The sequence below is a fragment of the Marmota monax genome, unplaced genomic scaffold, assembly GCF_021218885.2.
Source record: "Marmota monax isolate L192 unplaced genomic scaffold, Marmota_monax_Labrador192_F-V1.1 WCK01_AAM20220418_F8-fsc00238, whole genome shotgun sequence".
Classification (NCBI taxonomy): domain Eukaryota; kingdom Metazoa; phylum Chordata; class Mammalia; order Rodentia; family Sciuridae; genus Marmota; species Marmota monax.
This window is the reverse complement of record NW_026693175.1, coordinates 797,718-821,230: the sequence shown is the minus strand read 5'-3', so window position 1 is coordinate 821,230 and position 23,513 is coordinate 797,718. Positions and strand designations below refer to the sequence as shown.

The 23,513-nt window shown below is 55.6% G+C and overlaps 4 protein-coding genes and 1 long non-coding RNA gene across 10 annotated transcripts; 2 read left to right on the top strand and 3 right to left on the bottom strand.

The window, feature by feature from the left end:
* Positions 1-409: 409 nt before the first annotated feature.
* On the top strand, positions 410-4,144 carry Tmem150a (transmembrane protein 150A). 4 transcript variants are annotated; one of them, XM_046455965.1, is made up of 8 exons: positions 410-515; positions 793-947; positions 1,361-1,408; positions 1,701-1,787; positions 2,303-2,370; positions 2,647-2,774; positions 3,088-3,265; positions 3,469-4,144. In XM_046455965.1, exons 2-8 carry the CDS (start codon positions 883-885, stop codon positions 3,708-3,710), a joined length of 816 nt encoding a protein of 271 aa, XP_046311921.1. In that variant the 5' UTR covers positions 410-515; positions 793-882; the 3' UTR covers positions 3,711-4,144. The 4 variants fall into 4 exon arrangements, with proteins under 4 accessions (XP_046311921.1, XP_046311920.1, XP_046311923.1 ...); XM_046455964.2 differs by lacking the exon at positions 410-515 and having other exon boundaries at positions 579-947; XM_046455967.2 differs by lacking the exon at positions 410-515 and having other exon boundaries at positions 3,458-3,688.
* Positions 4,145-4,809: 665 nt separating this feature from the next.
* On the bottom strand, positions 4,810-6,733 carry Rnf181 (ring finger protein 181). The gene is made up of 5 exons (XM_046455969.2): positions 6,584-6,733; positions 5,683-5,813; positions 5,414-5,523; positions 5,194-5,268; positions 4,810-4,945 (listed from the first exon to the last, which is right to left on the bottom strand). Exons 1-5 carry the CDS (start codon positions 6,667-6,669, stop codon positions 4,886-4,888), a joined length of 462 nt encoding a protein of 153 aa, XP_046311925.1. The 5' UTR covers positions 6,670-6,733; the 3' UTR covers positions 4,810-4,885.
* LOC124100448 (uncharacterized) lies at positions 6,720-9,150 on the top strand. The gene is made up of 3 exons (XR_006854295.2): positions 6,720-8,032; positions 8,157-8,293; positions 8,686-9,150. It is a non-coding gene; the product is annotated as an uncharacterized LOC124100448 (long non-coding RNA).
* Positions 9,151-9,464: 314 nt separating this feature from the next.
* Positions 9,465-16,350, bottom strand: Vamp5 (vesicle associated membrane protein 5). Of its 3 annotated transcripts, none has more exons than XM_046455991.2 (3): positions 16,205-16,350; positions 10,272-10,409; positions 9,465-9,907 (listed from the first exon to the last, which is right to left on the bottom strand). In XM_046455991.2, the coding sequence occupies exons 1-3, from the start codon at positions 16,205-16,207 to the stop codon at positions 9,698-9,700; spliced, it is 351 nt and encodes a 116-aa protein (XP_046311947.1). In that variant the 5' UTR covers positions 16,208-16,350; the 3' UTR covers positions 9,465-9,697. The 3 variants fall into 3 exon arrangements, with proteins under 3 accessions (XP_046311947.1, XP_046311946.1, XP_046311948.1); XM_046455990.2 differs by having other exon boundaries at positions 10,272-10,472; positions 16,205-16,310; XM_046455992.2 differs by lacking the exon at positions 16,205-16,350 and adding an exon at positions 13,014-13,238.
* A 1,964-nt stretch (positions 16,351-18,314) lies between these two features.
* Positions 18,315-21,161, bottom strand: Vamp8 (vesicle associated membrane protein 8). The gene is made up of 3 exons (XM_046455920.1): positions 21,031-21,161; positions 19,625-19,783; positions 18,315-18,644 (listed from the first exon to the last, which is right to left on the bottom strand). Exons 1-3 carry the CDS (start codon positions 21,031-21,033, stop codon positions 18,501-18,503), a joined length of 306 nt encoding a protein of 101 aa, XP_046311876.1. The 5' UTR covers positions 21,034-21,161; the 3' UTR covers positions 18,315-18,500.
* Between the last annotated feature and the right edge of the window lie 2,352 nt (positions 21,162-23,513).

Genomic DNA, 23,513 nt, shown 5'->3' with positions numbered 1-23,513 from the left:
TCCTGCCTTTCAGTCATGAAAAGAATGTCCTTGGCCTCTACGTTACGGTGACGCTAGTGGATAGCTTAGCCCGCACAACCCTGCCTCCTCCTCCCGGGGCCTGGGGCTGGCCCTCCTCTCCTGACTCCCACACCTGGCCACCAGAACCCCTACCACCCTGCACCTGGTGGATCGCTCAGAGCGCACACCCCCTGGTGCTGACCAGTCGGGGAGCGCCTGGACGCAGCGACCTCTGGCCGGCTTTCGGTGTTCTCATGCGTGCGAAGAGAGCGCGTGAGGAAAGCCGCGCGGGGTCGGCAGGGTCGGCGGCCGGTGCGGACGCGCCTCGGCGGCGCGCGGCGGCTCGGGAGTTGTAGTCCCGGCGGCGCGGACTGCAGGTCCCGGCGGGCGGCGCGGCGCGGAGGGGCGGTGGGGCGGGGCCGCCGGCCCTTTAAACGCGCGGGGCTGCTCCGGGGGCCGCAGCCCAGGACCGCGCCACGAGGGCCTAGCGGGGCGCGGCGGCCGGCGCTCGCGCGGTGCGTAACCCCCTCCCGGCGCCCCCGCACTCTCCCCGCGCGCCCTGGGCGCCCCGCGGCCCTCGGGCGAGGGAGGGGTCCCTTGCCGAAGCCGCTGCCCGCGGAGTCGCGCGGCACGCCGGGGCCCTGCGGGTACCGAGAGCTGCAGGTTGAGGCGTGAGCGCAGCCCAAAGTTTGCACGCCCACCGGGCCGGGGCGAGGTGTGGACCGCCTCCCTTCCCCCGCCCCTCCCCTGCTTTGGCAGGGGACCCTGGACTTCGATCTCTCTCCCCACCAGGCCGGGGCAGCTGATGGTTGTGGCCCGCCCCCTCTTCCCCACCTGCCTCCTGTCCGCCCCTCACCTCCACCACCCTGGCTCCCCTCCCTCATGACCGCCTGGATCCTCCTTCCTGTCAGCCTGTCAGCGTTCTCCATCACTGGCATATGGACTGTGTAAGTAAGAGGGGCTGGGGGGCGGGGGACAGCGACCTGATGCTTGATGGCACACACAATGTCCCTTGTCCTGTAGTAGGCTCCAGGGTGGTGCCCAGGGTCACTTTGGCTGCCTCCAAAGCCTGGCCTGGTGCCTGGGCACACAGCCCCTTGGACAAGCTGGCACCACTGCCGGGCAGCGCAAGAACCGACTGACAGGCTGTAGCCAGGGCAGTTTCCAGAGGGTTTCCAGCTGGGGCCCTGACGCAGCTCTGGTGTAGTCAACGCTCAGCCCAGCCTCAGCCCAGCCGCGATCCCGGCCCAAGTCCCCAGCAAGGCCGACAGCCTGGATGGGGCCAGCAGTCAAGATGGAGAGGCAGGGGGTGGCTGGGCCAGGAGGGACTGTCCACAGGGTGACGGTTCTCCTCCCACAGGTATGCCATGGCCGTGATGAACCGCCACGTGTGTCCCGTGGAGAACTGGTATGCAGTGCTCCGCAGGCAGCTCGCTCTAGAGCTCCCTTCATCTGTCCCCTCCTGGGCCCTCTGCTGCACAGCTGGGCGCAGGCCCTGGGCCTCGCTCTCTGACGTTGGTCCCAGGCACAGCTTCCTGCCTGTCTGCCCACCTTCCACCATCCCTTCACCCCTCTGGCTTCTGCTTCAGGCAGGCTCTGGGAAGCAGGCTCTGGTTCCTTGCTGGGGAGGTCTGGGAGCGGGTCCTCCTCGAGGCCTAGGGCACCCCCTCCCCCAGTCTACTCAGTGTCCTGCCTGCCAGGTCCTACAACGAGTCCTGCTCTCCTGACCCTGCTGAGCAAGGGGGCCCCAAGACCTGCTGTACTTTGGACGATGTCCCCCTCATCAGGTAAGTCAGGGAGACAAAATCCTCCCAGACTTCCAGAAAGCCCTTAGACCAAGGCCTGTCCCTGGGTCACAGGAATAATCATCATACTAAGAACTACTTAATACCATTTGGTTGCTAGGAGCTGGCTCTGCTGAGGGCGTTGTGTGTGATGCCCCTTAATTCTCCCAGCAGGGAGGCTGCTGTTTTCTGTTATAGGTGAGGAAACTGAGGCTCAGAGTTATTGGGCAGGTCAGAGACAGTAAGTAGGCAGCTGGATTTAAGCTGACATCCTTGGTTGCCCAGCCAGAGGCCTTAGCAGGGACTCAGCTCACCAGCACTCCAGGGTACCCCAGGGAACCCCTTAATTGCTCCACACAGGGCTCTGCTGGGGGCTCAGTCTGGGGCCAGTGTTTATGGGGCTCACTAGCCCTCCTCATCACTCAGTGCTTTGCCCACTGAGGAGCAGGCAGACCAAGGAAGCAGGGGACAGAGGGGCTGGCCAGTGCTGCTGCCTCATGCCATCCTTCCCTCCACAGCAAATGCGGCACCTACCCCCCCGAGAGCTGCCTCTTCAGCCTCATTGGGAACGTGGGAGCTTTCATGGGTGAGTGGTACCTCAGCCCCACCTCACCAGTCCAGTCAGCCCCTACACTCTTCAGGAAGGCCCAGAAGCCCTTGCTCCTCAGCCATCCTCCAAGGGGAGACCATAGGGGCAGCAGCTCTCCTGTTCTTGAGGACCAAAGGCCAGCTCCCACACTGCCACCCCAGCTACTTGCCAGTCCCAGCCTTGTCTGTCCCCTTTGGGCCCTCAGAAGGGCCTTGGAAGGGGCAGGACTGGCGGGAAGTGCCAGGCTGGCCCCAGCAGTGTCTCCTCTCCCAGTGGCCCTCATCTGCCTCCTGCGGTATGGGCAGCTCCTGGAGCAGAGCCGGCACTCTTGGGTTAACACCACAGCGCTCATCACAGGCTGCACCAACGCCGCGGGCCTCGTGGTGGTTGGCAACTTTCAGGTGCCCCCCAACACCCTATGGACTTCCCCTAGTAGGGCCTGACTGCCTGCAGGGGCACCACCTCAAGGTGGAGGTGGAGGAGAGGGGCTGGGAGGGACAGGAGGGCCTGCACGTTAGCACATACTTGTAATCTCAGCAGCTTGGGAGGCAGAGGCAAGAAGATTTCAAGTTTGAGGCCAGCCTCAGCAACTTAGCAAGATCCCATCTCAAAAAATAAGGGCTGGGGATATGGCTCCCTGGTAGAGCACTCCTGGACTCAGGCGCCAGCTCTATGGATGTGGGGGGACCTTACGATGGGCCTCTGCCTTGTCAGGTGGACCATGCCAAGCCTCTGCACTACGTGGGAGCTGGTGTGGCCTTCCCTGCAGGACTGCTCTTTGTCTGCCTGCACTGTGCCCTGTCCTACCATGGAGCCACCACCCCCCTGGACCTGGTGGTGGCCTACCTGCGCAGTGTGCTGGCTGCCATCGCCTTCGTCACCCTGGTCCTCAGTATCCTTCTAAGACGGTGTGGCCAGGAACTCACCCATTAGTTCCTTTCTCCTCCTAGATGGGGTGGGCCTAGTAGATTCCAGTCCACACTGTCCATGGGGAGGCCTGACCCTTGTCCCAGCCTGATCAATGTGTGGGACTGCAGAAGGGGTGCTGCCAGGTCCCCGCACAGCCTCCTGAGCCCTTCCTTAGCGGTGTTCCAGGTGGCGTCTTCTTTGTCCACGAGAGCTCCCAGTTACAGCATGGGGCAGCCCTGTGTGAGTGGGTGTTCGTCATAGATATCCTCATTTTCTATGGCACCTTCAGCTATGAGTTTGGGGCAGTGTCCTCAGACACTCTGGTGGCCGCTCTGCAGCCTGTCCCTGGCCGGGCCTGCAAGTCCTCGGGCAGCAGCAGCACCTCCACACACCTCAACTGTGCCCCCGAGAGCATCGCCATGATCTGAGTCCTGGAGGGGGGCTGGCCAGCTCTGCAGCACCCCTCATCTTTGCATTTACTTTGTACCAAAAACCATTTTTAGAAAGTATTCTGTTGGGATCTGGGCGTCCTCGCCTGGGAGAAGTGGCCATGCGTGTGCCGCAGAGCTGCTTTGTGCTCAGCCAGTCCTCCCCTCCAGCCAGCCCTCAGGTGCCTTCTCCCAGTGCCACAGCCAGACCACTGGGGCTTCCTGCTGCAGGAATTGGGGGCTGGGGACAGCAGGGAGGATGAGTCTAGGGATGGGAAGAGCACGCCTTAGCCTACAGGAAGGCCCGCCCTGGGCCCCTGAGCTGCACTGGATCTTCACTCTGCCCCTCACTTCCTTTAGGGCAAATAACACAGCAGAACCACATGGGTATTTTAGTACTTTTTTTATATCTATTAAAAGAATTCTAATTTGCATGTTGTAGTCTCTTCTGGAATAAGGGGGAGCGTAATCCGGATGGCTTTCCCTAACCCCTGCCCCCAGAGAGAGCCCAGAATATACACAGCTCTTTAAGAGCAGGGCTGTCAGGAACCAAGGATGCCAGACACTATCCAAAGACCCATCAGAGCTTGAAACCCTTCCTGGGCCTCTAAACTGTCTAAAGTCCTGACCTGGCCTGACAGCCTCACTTCCTTCCCCCACTCAGTCTGGTTTGAACTTTGATTCTAAGGTAGGGGGATATGGGGAGGGAAGGATACAGAGCAACTTTTAAAATGTTAAAAGCAATTTTCTCTCTGGTGCTAAAGAACACTCTAGGATTCCAAGGTTAACTGAAGGTTCCAAGGTTAACTAGAAATTGCAGTGGGGGGAGGGAAGTGCAGGTTAGTTTATCAGCTTTAAATAGCTGCGGGGTACAGGCCCTGGCAGACTGTGCCTTCCAACCACCCGTACAGGCCAAACCTTGGCTGCCCGGTGGCAGGCTCTTTACCTGAGCTCCACCACCCTGAGTCCAGACAGGCCGCTGGGGAGGGAAATGCAGCCTGGCACCTTCTGCTGTTCAACACCACCTCACCCAAGAGCAACAGGGACCTGGTAGAGGACACCAGCCCCTGCCCCAGCCTGTGAACAATGCAGTCGCAGGTGGGCAAAGACACGTTTAATGAGGGTTCAGGTGTGGAGGGAGACGCTGTGGAGGGTGGGCACTCAGCCCAGCTGCCTCACGTGTACATGGCCCCATGGAGGTTCTCCAGGCGGTGCTGCTGCTGCTGCTTTCGAGCCTGAAAGACAGAGGGAACACAGGCAGGGCCAGCCTGAAGACCCACGGGGAGGGATGGGCAGCAACCACAGGACTGGATCTCATGTTGGGCCCCTAGCTTCTGCATTCTTGAGATTTCTGTTCCTTTAGTGATCACTGGAAAGGTGGCCAAAGCCAGGGAATCCAAAGGCCTAGCCCAGCCTGCTGAGGAGGAGAATGAGCACAGCGGGGCCAGGCCAAGGACCCATGATAGCCCTCACCAGCTCCTACCTTATCTCGTCTATGCTCCTCGTATGTATCATCATCAGTGGGCAGCTCGTGGCGGCACAGGGGGCAGGAATTTGTCTGGGAAAAGTAGGTTATGTTTCAGCCCAAGTCTGGTCTCATTCACAAGCTAATCACCCTCCCCAGCTCCCCAACCCCTACTCCACTGTTCTTTGATCCCAGAAAAAACCCTAAGAACTGATGATAGGAAGGAAGGAAGCAGTACCTTGCTCAGCCAGGGCAGAATGCAGTTGGAATGGAAGAGGTGATGGCAAGGCATCTCAATGACAGTCTCCTGCTCCTCAAATTCCAAAAGACACACGGGGCACTTGAGCTCTTGAGGAGGGAGTGCTGATCAGGAGAGCGGCTGCAGGCTTCCCCACCCAGCTCCCACTCCCGAAGGGCAGGCTTGCCCCAGTGGGGGTCTGGAACTCTGAAGGGCCAGACCACAGTCTGCAGACCTGCCCCGACAGCAGAAGGATGTGATGTTCTCACCAGCCTGAGAGCCACTGATGACTGTCCTGGGGAGGCTCTCCACCACAGCCTTGGCAGCTGGTGGAGGCAGGTGGTGATCCCAGTCTACGACCAGTCCCAAGTCTTCAAGATCCATCCTATTGAAGAGAGACCTGGGAGGAGGCTGCAAGGTCAGAACCAAGAAAAGCCACACTTCCTCTTTGCCCCCAAAGTAACTGAGGACAAACACACAAATACCCTGCCCAGCCTGGTACCCAGACACTAGCAATCCTGTAATCCCAAAACTCAGGAGGATGACACTTTCAAGGCCAGCCTCAGTAACTTACCAAGACCTTGTATCAAGAGAGAGGGACTCGGGGTATAGCTGGGTGGTAGAGTGTTTTCCAGCATCCCCCTGAGACCCCAGGATCTATCCCCACTACCAAAAATATATCCCCAAAAAATGTGCCCAGTACCAAAAAATGTGTGTGATGTGTGTGTGTACACACACAAAATTTTAAAAATAAAAAGGGCCAGGTGCAGTGTTGCACGCCTGTAATCCCAGCGACCAGAGAGGCTGAGGTAGGAGGATGTAAGTTCAATGCCGGCTTCAGCAACTTAGTGAGGTCCTAGGCAACTTAGCAAGACCTTGACTCAAAATAAAAACTAAAACGGGCTAGGAGCGTAGCTAGTGGTTGAGCGACCCTGGATTCAATTCCCAACTAGCAGTAATAACAGCTACCCTGTACACAGTTGGCGCTCATTATAGATAAAAAGCACATGGGACTGGCTTGCAGCTGATCCGAACACCCCGGCACTTCGGGGGAGTAGCCCAGGCCACGCACGGCCCTCCGGGAGCGCCTGGGCCCGAGCCGCGGTGGGCTGGGCCGCTTCCCCTCGGCGCCCCGCCCCCCAGGCCCCGCCCCGGCCGGCCCGCGCCCACCTTGCGAGCTCCAGCAGCATGTTGGTTCGGGCATCCTGCTCGCGGTCCAACGGCTCGCAGTCGTGCTCGTCGAAATAGGACGCCATGGCCGCTGCGGTCTGACACAGCCCTCGTACCCGCTGGATCGCGGCCCCGAGGCGCTGGCCAATAAACTGGCGACTTGGGAGGAGCCAGCCAATCAGGATACTGGAAGGGCGGGCGTAGTGGTTGGTTAACATACAGAAAGCGGAAGTACTGATTCTGCCGTCTCTGGTTGGTAGGACGAGTCAGGTGACCAAAGACTGCGACCAATGGGATCGGAGGAAGAAGGAATTCCCGGGAATTTCTGGTGTGGTCTCAGTCGTGGAGGCGAAAGGGCGGTTGCGGTCTTCCACCGCTCGTGGCCTCGCCGTCTCAACGTGCGGGTGCTGGAATCTGCACCTCCTCGCTGCGCGAGGAAGAGCTCCTGCGCTTCCGATATATTTGCTTGGCGATGAACGCGGGCAGCCTCACCTTTGCTCGGGGCTGTTTACCTTAGCCCCATGCGCAGCTTCTTGAGCTAAGTTACTAGTTTGTATCCCTGGCTGCATATCATTTCCCCCCCCCCCCCAGAAGAGCGGGTAGCGCTCTTTTCGGGAAGATTTAAAACTAGCCTGTCTGCGGAGGGGCGTGTGTCCGTTCTGCAGGTGATTCTAAGGCGAGGCAGTGCTGAGAATCATTGCACTGGATTATTTGCATTGATGGATGTTTTACAAATAGTATCAGTGATCCTTGCAATAGTCCTGGGAGCTAAACACAATCATGCAGTATTGATTTTAGCTGCTGGGGTTTGAACTCAGGGCCTCTAAGTGCGTGCTTTCCCCTGAGCTACTCCCTCAGCCTCTCTTCTGCCCTTTTAATTACGTAAAACGCAAGTTTCAGAAGTGACTGGCCCGGCCTCAGCAATTTAGGGAGTCCCTCAGAAACCTAGTGAGACCCTGTCTCAAACTAAAAAAGAATAAAATGGCTGGAGTTGTAGCTCAGTGGTAAATCACAATTGGGACCAAATCCCCAGTGCCAAAAAAGGGTTCACTCAAAATGACACAGTCTGTAAATGGTGCTTCCATCTTTCCCAGAAGAGGAAGACGGTGATAAGTCCAGTGAAAGTGTACTTTCACTGTGTCACACTGTGAGTAAAGGTCACAAAACTCTGAGTTTTTTCTTCTTTTGTCAGTAGCAGTCTATCTAACAAGGAACTGCTAATTTTACACACTTTACCTCTAATTCCCTTGCCACTCACTTTTGAGTTTGAGCTGCAGTTAAGTAGCCCATGCAGAGGCTGCCCTGCTTCCACAGTGTGTGGGACCTTCTTTCCTTCTTCCATGCCTGTGGCCACATGTGTCTCTGGAACGTTGAAATGTCTGGATTCTTTCCTACAGGACGAACTTCTTTGTGACCCTACACTGCAGTACCACAGGAGCCTTCCTGCAGGTGTTAAAGTTTAAGAAGGAACATAGGCAGTGAAATTGGGGAGGGGGAGTATTAAGAGGGGAAATGTCTATCTGACTCTGCATCCCTCTTTTCTCTTCCCTGGTCCATTGGGCCTGGATTCTAGAACCTCAGCTTCCTCTGAGCTGCCCCAGGTGGGGAGCTTCCTGGGACCCCACTGCTGCAGGTGATGACCTCATGAAAACATCTCTGAAGTACTGTCCTCCCACCTAGAGTCCCTCTGAGTTTCCCAAGATGTCAAAGGTAATAGATTTGATGTTCAGGAAAGCAGGCTCAAGGTTCTGGTTTGACGACTGTTGTTATAACAAGGACTTAAGACTCTTAAGTCTTAAGACTGCAAATGTCCAGGGGCTGGGGATGTGGTTCAAGTGGTAGTGTGCTCACCTGGCATGCGTGAGGCGCTGGGTTCAATCCTCAGCACCACATTAAAAAAATAAAACAAAGATATATATATATATATATATATATATATATATATATATATATAGAGAGAGAGAGAGAGAGAGAGAGAGAGAGAGAGAGAGAGAGAGAGACTGCAAATGTCCAAAGGGTTCCTAAAAGCAGGATTGAAGACTTTGCATCTCTGCCTACATTTTATATCCATCTCCTTTATTCCATGTCACCTTCGATTCCAGGAACAAAGTGTGATCTGATGAGCATCTTGTGATGAATCCAAGCTCCTCACTCCCCTACCCACAGGCAACAGTACCTTCCTTATCTCAACAAGGCCTGCCTGACCAATCCTGAGATAATGATGGACAGACCACACCTGATCAAGATCACCTGCTTTGGGCTTGTGCATAGTGGCACACACCTGTAATCCCAGCAGCTCAGGAGGCTGAGGTAGGAGGATCACAAGTTCAAAGCCAGCCTCAGCAACTTGGTTATGCCCTAGGCAACTTAGTGAGACCGTCTCAAAATAAAATTTTTTTAAGAAAGGCTGGGGATGTGGCTTAGTGGTTAAGCCCCTCTGGGTTCAATTCCTCATGCCAAAAAAGGAAAGAGATCACTGCTTTGGCAGCTATGAAAAGCCTCCAGCTGTGCAGACCCCAAACCCTTGCTCTCATTCCCCTTTTGATAAAACCTCAGAGTCACAGTTGTCCCCTCAAAGACAGGGCTAAGGACATGGGTCCCCTTACAGTTCCTTTCCTGCTCTTCACCGTTCCCCGTCCTGTTTCTGTTTGGTTTCCGGGTTAGGTGGCCGGAGCTGGTTCGTTGTATTCCCAGAGTTAGGCCCTGGCCTAGGACACCGGATAACACTGTGTCCTTGCACTCTCACTCCAGAAAGGTGAACAGGGTTGGATCAAGGAAGAAGCAGGGAAGATAAAAGAGGGATGCAGCCCCTCAGGTGGAAGGCTAAACAGCCCCAGGGTGGCGGCAGAGGAGCTTCAGAAACACACACACTCACACCAGCTTTTAGCCAGACAGTGGCTTTTACTGAGCTCCAGTGGGGCTGGCCTGGTATTGCTGGTGCGGCAAGCTGCCACTGAGGACCAGTCTGTGGCAAGATGGGAGGTGCAGTGGTGCACGTCTCAGGGTTGCCCTTTGGTGTCACTGGGGTGGCTCAGAAGGGGACAAACACCAGGGTTCTCTGGAGACCAGAGCTGACCACTGAAGCCCTTCAGCCTCTCCCCCAGGCCTGCTGTGTCAGTCCCCAGGCCCTGAGGCAATGCCTGTGTCCTGGGCCTGTGGGGCACTGCTGTCCCCACTGCTCTGAGGGAGAAAGATGGCCAGCAGTACAATCAAAAGTATGAGTAGGCCACCTGCCACCGCCAGCCCCACGTAGATCCTACAGCGGATATTCTCCCAGCGCTTCTTCTGGGCGAGGGTCTTGGTTGTCTTGCTGAAGGCTGAACTCTGTGGATACCCCAGACACATGGGAATTAGTGGCTCCCATGGGGCCTCTGAGCCAACTCCTCCCGTCCATCCCAGCAGAGCCTGGTCCCCTGGTCCTCCTCACACACTGCCCTGGGACTCTCCTGGTCTGCTTCTGGTCTCAGACACTAGGTAGCCCTTGGCTATTAGCCCTCCCGGCTCACCCCGGTTAGCAATGCCAGCCCCCGACCTTCAGACCCAGGCCTTCTTACTGTGTGAGGCCTACCCATTGCACATCTAGGCTAGGGTGCCTCAGGAGACCCAGAGGCCTCCACCAAGGGCCTGGAGGCCTTGAGAACAGCCTGAGAGGCTCTCCCTCCCATCTGTGCTTGCCCGGGCCTCACACCATGTCCAGGAGTTGGTCTGAACGCTGCTCCAGCTCTGCCAGCTTCCCGTCACGCTCCAGGACCTTGTCGAAGTTGTTGAGCATGATTTCCGTCACCTCGTCCGCCTGCCTCTGGCATCGCTCCAACTCGTTCCCTGCCTGGGCACCAAGCCCAAGGTCAGGGCTGTATGAGGCTCCATCTGGCCCTAAGATGGAAACCTCCTTCCCCCATGGAAGGTGTAACAGCATCTTTCGCGTAAGGCAAGATGTGGGCAGAGAAGGGCTGACCTTCCGGGTGGGTGGGGCTCCTCCCTGGTCCATCAAGGCCAAGCCTAAATCAGGCCTGGCTTCCAGAGCCTCACTTCCTCTGAGCTGCCCCAGGTGGGGAGCTTCCCAGGACCCCAGACCTGTAAGTGGCATCTACCCAGTGCACATTCTCCTACGGCTTCCCACTGAACTCAGGCTAAGGTGGCCCTAAAGAAACAAGTGACTTGGTGGCAAGCCAGACAGGGAGGAGAGCCACTTCACAGGGCTAGAAAAATGGTTCTGGACCAGCTCATGTCACAGTGTCTGCCTAAGCTTTCCCAGAGTGACTCCCAGGTCCCCTCCTTGGGCCTCTGGCTGGTCAGGCCTGTTCTGCCTCCTGCCCATCCCCCATCATGTTAGTGCCCACATCAGTCCCCTTCCTGCTGAGGAACCTCAGCCTCTGGCCTCCAGCCTTCCAGTCAGCACAGAGGTGAGACCAACCCCTGAATTTCCCAGCCCGGGCAGCAGCTCTCACCTGAACCAACCCAGCCTACTCTGTAGGACTGGGAAGGGAAGTGCAGGTTCTGAGCCAGCTGGGCACTAGACACACATGACTAAGGACCAGGACAGGAAGCCTCCACCCCCCCTACCCCCACCCCCATCCCCCATCAGCTCCAGGCCCAGGAGCAGGTCCAGGGATGGTTCAGCTCCCTCCCCTCCTAACCCTCATCCCCACAACCCTGTCCCTCTTCTGTCTCCTCCTCAGAATGTCACCAAGCTCCCATTCCTGCCTGCTCTGTGGCCATTGCCCTCAGCAGGCATTCTGGCATTGGAAAGGATCTGGTGGTCCCAGGGGACTTCCTCCCCCTCTTCCTTCAGGACCCCTGAAGCTCCCCAGTGGGACCACAGGCTCCCAGGGAGACAGCAGGGACATGCCCTCCTTCTGCACCACAAGCACAGCGCTGACCCTTGCAGGTCTGGTGAGCTGGCCAGTTCTTTACAGCCTATCCAAAAACAACTCTGATGGTCAGAGATGTTCTCCTGGTGCGCTTATAAAGCCCGGTGGGAGTTTCGGGAGTTTCAAGAGACAAGCATCTGAAACCAAAACAGGTCAAATATTTACCCAGGAACTAGACAAACAACCTCCTTCTTTAGAAGGGTCTGGCAACCACAGGTGGTGGGGTGCACTCACAGGCTGGGGAAACTGGGAGAGTAATGGCTGCTTGCTTGTGTCCTCTCCCAAGTCCCCCTCCCCTCTATTGCCACATCTTCCCAGGCAGTCTTATTCCACATTCCAGAAGTCCAAGGCAAATGCTCGGGAATGGACAAAGATTCAAAAATGAGAAACATGGCTAGAGACAGGAAGATACTGGGTGTTATCTTTTGTGTGATGAACTCTACAGCTGTGGCTATCCTGCTCCAGTACAGGGTGACACCAGGTCAGTTCTCCTAAGAGCTGGCTGTGCCCCCAGATGCAGTCAGCAGCAGTCTCCCTCTCCGAGCCCAGAGAGGCCCCTTCCTGCTCTATCTATCCTGAGAGAAAACAGAGACTCAGGGCTCATCGCTCTTTGGTCCTGCTCAGCCCTGGGTAAAAGGACACCAGGTGCACAGTCTCTGTTGGCATGTGAGAGAGAAAGCACTGGAGAGGACCCGGAGGGCAGGGTCCAGGCTGCCCTGCCTCATTTGTGACTCAACCCAGTGCCTGGCAAAGGGCAGACACAGCACGTGATACGTGTTTTCTGAATGGACTGAGCCTGTTTTTGCAGGGACACCACCCAGACAGTGAAGAACCAGAGCAGGACAGAGGGGCCGAGTGGGCTGGAGAAAGCGAGTGTCAGAGAGGAGAGCCGCTGGAGGTCAGGAAGCCCTCTGACTCCACAGCCACGGATCAAAGTGAGGGAAGTTGGGCAGAGAGGTCAGAGAGGTGGGCCAGCGGGGTACAGGGGCAATCAGCGGAGTGTGAGGAGAGGCCTGCCAGGCTGGGGGTGAGGAGGGGCAGGAGTGCAGAGAGGAAGGGCAGTTTGGAGAGGCACTTCTGAAACCTGCCAGGGGCCTGCAGGACATGGGGTTTGGAGCCAGGGGGAGGGGTAGCAGTTGTTGCCAGACAGGGTGGCAGTTACGCAGGAAATGTTCTTGACAGATGTTCCTGTCTGTCACTCAACCCCACCTCCACACTGGGGACAGAACCCAAGACCACACATGCTAGGCAAGTGCTCTACCCCCAAGCTACATTCCCCACCTTCAAATCCCCTTTCAGGCGTTTCCAGGCCCCATACCCTTAGTTTCTCCTCTGAAAATGCAGCTCCCCCAAACCTCCCTGCTGGCCTAGGGGAGTCTATTACTTGCCCAGCACCCAGGCCCTGAGCTGGACCCCAGCACTGCAAAAACAAAAACAAAAACTGGGCTTATTGCCAGGTGCAGGGGCATGCACCTGTGAACCCAGCTGCTGGGGAGGCTGAGGCTGGAGGCCAGAGCTTGGGATCAGGTTGGACAACACAGAGAGACAAATCAACCAACCTCCTTCTCCAACTCTCTTGTCTCCTGTATCTTGTTGAGTATCCAAGAAGTCCTGTTCCCATCTGCTGGGGATGGGCGGGTGCAAGTTCTGTCTTGTGATTTCCCTGGCTCAGCGCTGAGCTCAGTCACAAAGAGCAGGGTCTTTCTGTATCCTGTTCAAATCCTGCCTCTGCCACTCACCAGCCCAGTGACCAAAAACGGAGGATATGACCTTGCTGATCCTCTGCTTCCTCATCTATAAAGTGGTGGTAATAACAATACCTACCTCACAATATTAGTTGAAGATTGTGTGATATATTCCAAACAAAAAGCTTAGCACAATGCCTGACACATACCAAATGCTCAATAAATGACTATCATTAAAATTAATGTATCCCCAATTTCCCTAGCTTTCCTTCACATGTTGTCTAGCAGTCAGATCTTAAGAACTGCACTACACTTGTGGTGGTGCATGTCTGAAATCCCAGGGACTTTGGAGGCTGAAGCAAGAGAATTGCAAGTTGGAGGCCAGCCTGGGCAATTTAGGGAGACCCTTCTCAAAATAAAAAATAAAAAGGGAATTTAAATACATGTATGTAAAAATATGTAAATAAAAATAAAAAGTGTTCCTGGGTTCAACTCCCATTACCAAAACAATAAATAAATAAATAATAAAACCTCTTGCTGGACATGGTAGCACACACCTGTAATCCCAGCAGCTCAGGAGGCTGAGCCAGGAGGATCATGAGTTCAAAACCAGCCTTAGCAATTTAGTGAGGCCCTAAAAAACTTAGCAAGTCCCTGCCTCAAAGTAAAATATAAAAAGGGGCTGGTGGCAGTGGCTGGGGCTATACTTCAGTGGCAGAGAGCCTTAGCACCACATAAAACAAATAAATAAACAAAATAAAGTCTATTGTCCATCTACAACTATAATTTTTTTGTAAAAGGGATGGGGATGCGGCTAAGTGATTAAGCATCCCTGGGTTCAGTCCCTGGTACTAATCAATCAATCAATTAAATCCTCTTAGTTTTCACAAAATGCACAAGCAATAAAACTCTTCTCTGTTGGACACTCCTTCCTTCTTTCTCTTTTCTTCTTCCCACTCTCCCTTTCTTTTCGCAGTGCTGGGGTTTGAACTCAGGGCTTTACACATGCTAGATGAGTTCTCTACCACTGAACTTACTCCTCAACCCTTTGTATTTTTAATTTTTGAGACAGTATCTGGCTAAATTGTTTAGGCTAGCCTCAAACTTGCAATCCTCCTGATTTGGCCTCCCAAGTTACTGAGATTACAGGCATGTGCCAGTCCTATTAATTAATACTTAGAGACAGGATCTCTGTGGGTTGCCCAGGCTGACCTTGAACTAACTTTCGACTCTCCTCCCTCAGCCTCTTGACCCACTGGGATTACAGGAGTGTATCACCATGCCTGGTTGTACCTAACCTAAATAGGGAATTTTTCATGAGAACTAGCATCTAGCTATCACCTCCGGTGTCATGGGCCCTTGAGTCTTGAGCAGGAACGTGGCCGCCTTTCAGAGCACATGTGCCCTGGCCTAGGCACCAGGCTGCCAGCTGCTCATTCACTCTATTTCATTCCATCTTCACGAAAACCCACTGAATGCAGTTTTACTATCCCAGTTTTATGAGGACTTTGGCCAAAGGTGTTAAATCACCTGTGGAAGGTCACAAGCCAGTAGGTAGAAAGTCTGGGAGTTGAACCAACTGGGACCCAGGGGTGTGTGTATGTGTGTGCGCATAGCCCTAGAACCTCACCCTGATAGGCAAGGGTTCCACCACTGAGCACACCCCTGCCCCTGGGGATCACATGCATAACCCCTGCTACACCGATCAGGTGAAGGAGGTCCAGGGCCTACCTGCCCCAGCCAGCCCAATCTGTGTGTCTCTGAGGGGCCTGTGGCTCGGCACCCAGACGCTCTGGGGCCTGTCCAAGGTGACTGGCTGCAGGCAATCGCTTTTCAGCTCCCACCTTTCCCATCTTGGCTTTGTTCCTGCTTTAATCCCTTTACTGTCACCACATCTGGCACAGAGGAACTGCCCGAAAAATTTTGTGTTGATCGAATGAGGCACGGAGAAGAGGAGCAGAAAAGGGAAAGGAGGAAAGGCCAGGGAAAGGGATGGAAAGAAGAAAAGGAAGAGCTAGGGACAGAGAGGGCAAGAGTGGAAGAAGAATGGGGCTGGAGGTGGCTGGTGGAGGAGAGTAAGCCTGCCCCGGCTCTGACACCTCTGACACAGAGGGACCTGGGAGAGTCCCGAGGTCCCCCAGTGCCCCCAGTAAGTTGCCCTGGCCCTGCCTTCTTCCCCGAGGCTAAGGGCAGCCAGAAGCTTCCTCTGGCCCTGACTGCTCTCTTGCCCTGTGAGCTCAGGAATGGGCTCTGGCTCTGTCCCGGCGCTTAGAGCACCAGTTTCCTGGTGGCCCCAGAGCTCAGTCTAACCTTCCTGCCCCACTTCCCCTTCCTGCCTCCAGGTCCCTGGAGACTAAGCCATCCAGCATCCTGACCCTGCCCGGGCCACCTCCATCACACCTCTGCCAGCTTCCCAAGACTCCATCTTCCCAGGAGCCCCAGGGGAGGTGGGAGCCTGGGACCTGCCCTCCCTGACACCCTTGCCTTGGAGAAGCAAGTGAGGACAGCCCAGAGTCTGCAGCAGGAGTGGGGTGACAACTCAGGGATGTCACTGAATGGAGGCTAGGAGGAGTCAGGCCTGGGCCACCCGATAACGTTGGTGGAACTTCTACAGTAAACAAGTTCTCTTCTCTCTCCCAAGGGATGTGTCCTCCAGCACTAGCCAAGGGGCTGGAACAGCCTCTACCACCTCGGCCTCTCAGGTTCCCACCCCCGGGGGGGCCAGGCCTGGCTCCTCTCCTGGATGGCTGGAGTGCCATCGGGCTGGAGTGCCACCACCTTCCACCCGCGGTGGCTCCCAGCTCCCGGTCGACCAGGGGACCGTCTTTAACAGCCAAAGGTCCCAATAAGGCGGGTATTGCCGACCCCACTTCACAGTGCGGAAAAGGAGGTTCTGAGGTTAAGTGACTCTCCGGGTCGAGCCGCCGGGATCCCAGCCCGGGTCACCCTGTCCGCCCGCGCCGCCCAGGCAGATGGGCAGCGCAGCCCAGGGCACCGTCCCGCCGCCCCCGCCCCCGCCCGGGACTCTGGCCCGCCCGGCCCGCCTGGCCCGCCTGGACCCTCACCATCGCCGCGCTGCTCCGCGCCCGCTGCCCCGGAGGAAGCCGAGGGCGGGGCCGGCGCTGGACCTTCCGAGAGGCGCGACCCAGACCTGGTAGAATCCAAAGCGGCAGGCGACAACCAAAGGTCCGCGGGGCGCCTCCTGCCGGGCTGCCGGCGCCGGAATATGGATGCCACCTGATGGACGGGTCTGTGCTTGGCGGAGGGAGCTAGTTTGGTGGATAGGGGTGAGCCTGCTGTGTGGGGCTAATGCCCAGCGGGTGGGCTATGCCCGGTGGGTGGAGGTATACCTGGTAGGTGGAGGTATGCCGGGTGGGTGGGGCTATGCCTGGTGGACAGAGATACCTGGTGGGTGGGCTATGCCTGGTGGACAGAGGTATACCTGGTGGGTGGGCTATGCCTGGTGGAAGGGCTATACCTGGTGGGTGGGGCTATACTAGGTGGGTGGGCTATGCCTGGTGGAAGGAGGTATACCTGGTGTAAGGGTTATTCCTGGTGGATGGGCTATACCTGGTGGGTGGGACTATTCCTGGTGGGTATGTTATACATGGTGGGTGGGGCTATACTAGATGGGTGGGCTGTGCCTGGTGAGTGGGGCTGTGTCTCTGGTAGATTGGACTATTCCTGGTGGTAAAGCTATTCCTGGTGGATTAGGTTATCTCTAGTCAGCCTGCACTAGGTGAATCTGCATGCTGGCCACCCCTCTGAAGCCCACTATAGGAAGTGGCACAGTGGTCATAGCAGCACTGTGGCCCTCCCAGGAGGCATAGGAAGTGGGTTCATGGGCTTAACGGGGAGGTGTCATTCACTCACTCATCACACATATGTGCCTGCCCCTATCCATTCCTTGCTGGGCCCTGGAGACATCCCCACAGGACAGGAGGGGATTTGCCAGCTTGGTAAGTAACTGACCCATAACTGGCCAGTCCCAACATCCCCACTCCGAGCCTCAGTGAGCACAGATCTGCACTCCACTGTGCAGGGCCTGCGTCCCAAGCTTAGATGGTGCATCCAGGAGTGCACTGAGGAGAGTAAGGACTGCAGTCTCCGGAAGCCTGCCTTCCCAGAGTTCAGAGAATGTTCCAGAATATGACTTCCAATCAGTCCCAATCCTCTCAATCCAACCCCTTCCCCACTCTTCCTAACAAGCTGCTTCCAGTGCTGTGAAGGCTATGGAGGAAACAGGACAGGAACCCTACCACCCACCAGGCGACTGGGCACCGGATAGAGCCCCAGGGACAGTGGGACCTGGTGGGGAGACGGAAGATCAGAAGACAGAAAGCTCATTGTGCATGCAGGGAAAGGAGGGCCACAGGCCTGTCCTGTGACCCTGACTGTGCCCAGCCTGGGGTGTGGGGGAGAGATGCTCACCCCCTCAGAACAGCCAAGACCCAGGGCCTGCTCAACCTCAGGGAAGGGACAGACAAAAGACAAACAGAATGCTCAACTTCCAGAAAATGAAAACAGGCTAATTCCTTCAACTTTTGGCTCTGGATTACAACAGGGCCATAGAAGGGAGATAGATGGCAATGGCAGCAGAGCCAGGAGGCCCTCCACCCGGCCTAACATTGCTCAGGAGCGCTTCATGACTCAGCCAGCGCTTCCAAGGAGAGGAACGAAGGGACGTGGCAGGGCCCAAGGGGGACACTGAGTCTCACAGGTCACTCTAAGATATTGTGAAGGGTTTGCATTTTCCTTATGTCAAGATCCTCAAGAAAATTCTTGTTCTTGAGAACTGTGACAATATAGAACAGGGTGGAATGAAGAAAGTTGATGTGGTGGCCATGCCAATATCCCAGCGACTCAGGAGGAGTGCAAGGATGAGGCCAGCCTGGGCAACCTAGAAAGACCCTGTCTCAAAATAAAAAATATAAAGGACTGAGGGTGTCGTTCAGTGGTAAAGTGCCTGCCTAGCACACGGAGGCCCTGAGTCCAGTCCCCAGCACTATAAATAAAACAAAAAAAGACAGGGACCCCCCCTTCCTTCTGCAAACATGCTTTCCACCCCTCCAGCAGCTTGGGCCTGGACAGCAGAGCCTTGGCCAGAGGGCAGCCCAGGAGGAAGGAATGCAAGGCCCAGGGCTAACTGTGGAGGGAGGACACCTCACACACAGGGACACTGAAAGGTCTTTATTGCCCACCAGCCACCAACAGTTTCCCAGCCACACACAGGGTCCTCTGGGTCTTCCCAAGCAGCTCTAGGGACCAGTCCAGCTCTCGCCTTCTGGGCATCAAGTTGCTCCTGGGGCGTGGCAGGGGCCTCACCGGGTAGCGTTCCTTGGAGTAGCGGGGCAGGGCAGCCTAGGTGGGGATGGCACCCGTGCTGAAGAGCACGATGAGGAGGATGAAGATGAACACGACCACGCAGATGAGCACGATCATCTTCACATTCTTCCACCAGAACTTGCGTGCCACCTTCTGCGACGTGGTCTTGAAGTGTTCTGACTGTCAGGGACAAGGCCAGGTGAGGGGCCTGGGGCCTGCCCACTGGGCATACTCAGAGGCAACCAGCTGTGAAGCAGAAGTTGCCCTCCCCTCCCACCTTCACAGACCCACTGATAGCAGGGTCACAGCCAGGCTCAAGCTGAGGTTCCTGGGCTCCAGGGACCCTCCATCTGAATGTGTCAGGGACTAGGAGTCCCCCTGCTCTTGATGTGAACCTAGCAGCAGTCTGTCTCTGGGAAGGCAGACCTTGGGGCTGAGGGCTGCAGGTTCCAGGTGAGTACACCCCCTGCTCCAGGACTCCTTGTCCCCTGGGAGCTGTGGAAGCTGGAAGGAGGACCAGAGCAGTACAGAGGGTTGGAAGTAGGGGGCGCTCCTCTTCCCCCAGCTGCACCTGCACACTTGTATCTAGATGAGGCTGCAGAGGGGCACTCAGTCTCCAGAGACCAAGGAGCGATAAACATCCCACACACAAGCTTGAAAAGCCAGAGTCATGGGGCCTGAGGCTGCAGCCTCATCTGAACTTGGAAATGACTTTCTCCCTAAGCCATTGGCCTGGGCCCCTAGTTGGAAAGGAAAGGCCTAACAAGATGAGTGGAGGTATTCCAGCCTTTGCAGACAAAGGATCCTAGCTTCAAAGGGTTTCACTGCTCTTCCCAGATTCTCTTTAAGGCTGACTCAGCAAGACTCTAGGAGGTTTTCACCCCCACCTAATAACTCCTGGGAAGGCCAAAGGCCAGAGGATTTTCCCAAAGCTGATACTTTTTCCAGGCCAAAATGACTCAAAGGCAGGCATCAAAGGGAGAATCGGTTTCAGAGGAAAGACTGAGCTGTGGCAAAAAATGTCTCCTCCCCAAGCCCAGTTACTGGACCATTTCCTGGACTCCAAACCAATCTGGAGTGGTGCTGAACCAGAATTGGGGACTCATGTCAATTCCCAGAACAGTAAAGAACCTCCCTCCCCAGCAGGCTCCCCGTCTCACGGTGGCTTCCAAATCCTCCGTCTTGTTGCGGAGATGGTCCAGGTTTTCCCCACGGGCCAGGATCCGCTCCACATTCTGGGTCATGATATTCTTGACTCCCTCCACCTCACTCTGCAGGTTCCGCACCTGGTCATGTCCCCTACCTCCACCGGCCTCCTCCTGGAGGGCAACATAGGGGTTAGTGAGACCAGAGGAGGAGGATCCAAGTGGCCAAGGAGGTACAGTGCAGGGTGGATTCCAGTTTTTTGCAATGCTTGAGATGATTACAGAGAGAATGTTTTCATGTATCGCTTGCGTCATCAAACACAAGTGCATTTTTAAGCCCCAGAAAGTGAGCTGAAGCTAGACAAAGAGGACCAACCTTCTTTTTCAGTTTCAGGGCCACTGACTCGTTCCCCGGGTGCTTGGTGAGGACTCTGGGGCCCTAGAGCTGGTGTACAGTGTCACCCTCCAGTGCACAGCCAAATGCCACTTTCCAGTTCCCAGAGTCACCCCTTTCCTCCATTTCACAGGTTCTCACTAGAGTGGGCTCTGGCGTAGGAGCCCTCCCTGGTCCAGCCCTTCTCCCTCTCCAGGCAGCAGTGGGAGAGCTGTTCTGCTCCTGGACCCTGGGGCAGGGAGCCTAGCTCCATGGCTGAGACCCAGCAAGGCCCCATCAGGGACTGCCGCTGCAGTTGCCCACACTTCAGCGTCCCCACCACTAGGGAGGCTGTACAGGCGCCTTCTGCTCATGCAGATACTAAGGAAAACAGTGCCTGTCACGGGGCACTGGGGAAGTGGGGAGCAGGCCTCCCTGGCGCAGGCCTGCTTGTGCTGAGGCCTCAGATCAGGGTTTTGAACAAGGAGGAAAAACAGTATTAGGCTCTCCCCTTGATGGTCTGTCCCGTGGGCCTCCAGAAACATGCCAGGGTGAGGGTTGGGCCAGATTATCAGGAGAACCAACTGGTTCTTGTCCTGACGCTCGGCTGTCCTCCTATTCAAAGAGAAGGGGCTGATCCTTCGATTCAGGGGACCGACGAATCCACTGGGCGTCTGCACAGGGTCATGGTGAAAGGCCAAAGGGAGAAACTACCCCTGCCTGCCCTGGAATCTGAGCCGGAGTGGCAGAGGCGCTGGCTGCCTGGTGTCACAACACCGGCCAGGCCCAGCTGGAGCGGGAGGGGGGAGGGCGCTGGCGGACTCCGAGGAATTCCGACCCCCACCCCCACCGAGCCCTGCTCGGGTCCAGCCGAGGTCAGCCGAGCAGCAGGAGCCCCCGCCCAGGCGACGCAGGGCATTGGCGGCCAAGCTGTCATCGCCGGGAGGCCTCGGGCGGCGCGGGCCCAGCCTCTGGCTGCCACCAGCTCGCCCTTCGCGCCCCGGCCAGCCCCGGGCCCGCGCCCCGGCCCGGCCCCCAGCCCGCTCACCATGTCTGGGCGGCCGCGTCTGTCGGCAGCAGAACTCGCCCGTCGGCTTCCTGCTGCCCGCGGCCGTCTCTCACTTCCTGCTGCTGCAGCCCGCCCGCCCCCGCCCCCTGCATCCCGGCGAGGCCACACCTAGGCAGGTCCCCAGGTAGGCGGCGGCCGCGGCTCCTCCCGAGCCCAGGCTCCCCGGCGCCCGGGGTTTTCCGACTCCCGCGGGAGAAAGGAAGGGTCTGGCCAACCTCCCAGGTCCACGTCTCCCTTGGCGTCGGGGATACTAATGCCAGCGCTGGACACCCGGATCCGCGTGAGCACCCTGGGGTCAGCTGGAAAGAGAATGGAGGTGTGAAGCTTTCTTGCTGGACGACCCTGTTCCCGGTTCCCTGGACCGAAAGCTCTAAAATCCCCACACTTCTTTGGATTGTCAGTTAGGGCTTTGAGGCCAGCAAGCCGGGGCGACTAGCTGTGCGACAGAGCACGGCCACCTCGGCCTTTGCAGGTGCCGAGGCTGAGCTCAAACAGTGGTGGCAGGAGCAGAAAGAGGCATGTGGGGGTGCCTAGCACCGCTGCGGGAGAAAGGAGGAGACGCTCAGGAAATGGGGGCTTGTCACCCCTCAAAAGCCTTGCCGGGTGCATTTCCCTGCAGGGTCACTGATCTCCAGGCAGTGGTCAGATGACTGCCCTGTGGACCACAGAGGGGGCCCAGGGCAAAGGAATTTTCCACCGACCTGGCTCTGGGCCAGAGAAAATCCACTTTTCCTGGATGGTGTTTATCAAGACAGAAGAACAAGAACAGGGCCACATAGGAGGGAACCAATATTCTTGTCCTTCCCAAAAGAAATCCCAATTCTGAGAGGGGATGTCAGCTTCTCCAACAAATACTTTTTTTTAAAGGCCTTTATAAGTTTTGGACCCATTTCAAGACATTTTTTTTCCTTTGTGTACATTTATTTTGAGGTGTTAATGATTGAACCCAGGCCCTCATGAATGAACTATATATCCCAACCACTGCCCGCTCAGTTTTAACTGTAACAGAGCAACTTGTACACTTTTAACATTTAAAACTGAGCATCACCCTCCCTTTCAAGTGAAACCAAAGAAAATTTAAAAATAAACAGGAAAAAGGGGCTGGGGATATAGCTCAGTTGGTAGAGTGCTTGCCTCACATGCACAAGGCCCTGGGTTCAATCCCCAGCACAATCAATCAATCAATCAATCAATAAACAAACAAATAAACAAACAAACAGGAACAAGATTACACTAGGGAATTTCACTTCTAAATAAGATTGTACTATGTAATCTCAGCTACTCAGGAGGCTGAGGTAGGAGGATAGCAAGTTGGAGTTCAGCCTCAGAAATTTAGTGAGACTCTCACGATAAATAAAGAATGGGAATGTACCTCAAGTGGCAAAACAGTCCCAGTACTGGGTGGGGCAGGGAACATTCTACAGATTGATTTTCCCATCAAGTGGCAAGACTCAAGTGCTCATGGGGAGAGAGGGTTTTTGTTTTTGTTTCTATTTGCAGCATTGAAGATTGAACCCATAACAACCCATTTAGCTACATCCTCATTGAGCAACATCCTCGCCCTATCTATCTAACTATTTATTTTCATGGTAGTGGAGATTAATCGTAGATGTGCTTTACCACTGAGTCCTTTTTATTTTTTATTCAGAGACAAGGTTTGACTAAGTTGCCTGGCTTGGCTTGGAACTTGCAATCCTCCTGTCTTATCCCCCCAGGGTTGCTGGGATTATGGACATGCGCCACCATCCAGGGCCTGAAAGAGTCATTTTATACTACAAGTATGTCCACCAAAATGACAACTGACTGACCCTGCCAAAGGAGAAGCCATGTCATCCAGATGCCTTCTAACCCCCTTAAACATCAAGAATAGTTTTTTGGCACTGGGATTAAAGTGGCCTGGTGCCTACTAAGCACACACTCTACCACTGAGCTGTACATCTAACATGAGACGCTTTAATAAATTCAAATTTACACAGTCGGGGGCGCGGCTCAGGAGACTGAGACAGGAGGATTGAGAGTTCAAAGCCAGCCTCAGCAATGGCAAGGCACTCAAGTAACTCAGTGAGACCCGACTCTAAATAAAATACAAAATAGGGCTGGGGATGTGGCTCAGTGGTTGAGTGCCACTGAGTTTAATACCTGATACTAATCAATCAATCAATAAGTTCAAATTTATAATGTAGTCCCCATTGAATTATAAGGCTACTGGATTATCCAGACATGAACTTTGGTGGCCAGGACATCCTACTTCCGCAGAGATTGTGGCTGCCTACTTCACTATCCTTAGGAAGCCTGCAGCATGGCCAGGTGGAGATGGTTATAATCCTTTTTTTTTTTTTTTTTTTAAAGAAAGAATTTTTTTAATATTTATTTTTTAGTTTTCGGCAGACACAACATCTTTGTTTGTATGTGGTGCTGAGGATCGAACTCAGGCCGTTTGCATGCCAGGCGAGCGCGCTACC

Bases quoted from the DNA above. Each gene is read 5' to 3' on its own strand.
- Tmem150a (XM_046455965.1), top strand. From the start codon at position 883: ATGACCGCCTGGATCCTCCTTCCTGTCAGCCTGTCAGCGTTCTCCATC. The intron at 948-1,360 runs GTAAGTAAGAGG...CTCCTCCCACAG, and splicing joins ATCACTGGCATATGGACTGT to GTATGCCATGGCCGTGATGA. The intron at 3,266-3,468 runs GTATCCTTCTAA...GCGGTGTTCCAG, and splicing joins CTTCGTCACCCTGGTCCTCA to GTGGCGTCTTCTTTGTCCAC.
- Rnf181 (XM_046455969.2), bottom strand. From the start codon at position 6,669: ATGGCGTCCTATTTCGACGAGCACGACTGCGAGCCGTTGGACCGCGAG. The intron at 5,524-5,682 runs GTGAGAACATCA...TCCCTCCTCAAG, and splicing joins CATCAGTGGCTCTCAGGCTG to AGCTCAAGTGCCCCGTGTGT. The intron at 5,269-5,413 runs GTACTGCTTCCT...TACTTTTCCCAG, and splicing joins TTCTGCCCTGGCTGAGCAAG to ACAAATTCCTGCCCCCTGTG.
- Vamp5 (XM_046455990.2), bottom strand. The intron at 9,908-10,271 runs GTGTGAGGCCCG...GGGTATCCACAG, and splicing joins CAGACCAACTCCTGGACATG to AGTTCAGCCTTCAGCAAGAC.
- Vamp8 (XM_046455920.1), bottom strand. The intron at 18,645-19,624 runs GTGAGACGGGGA...TGTCCCTGACAG, and splicing joins CGGAGGATTTGGAAGCCACC to TCAGAACACTTCAAGACCAC.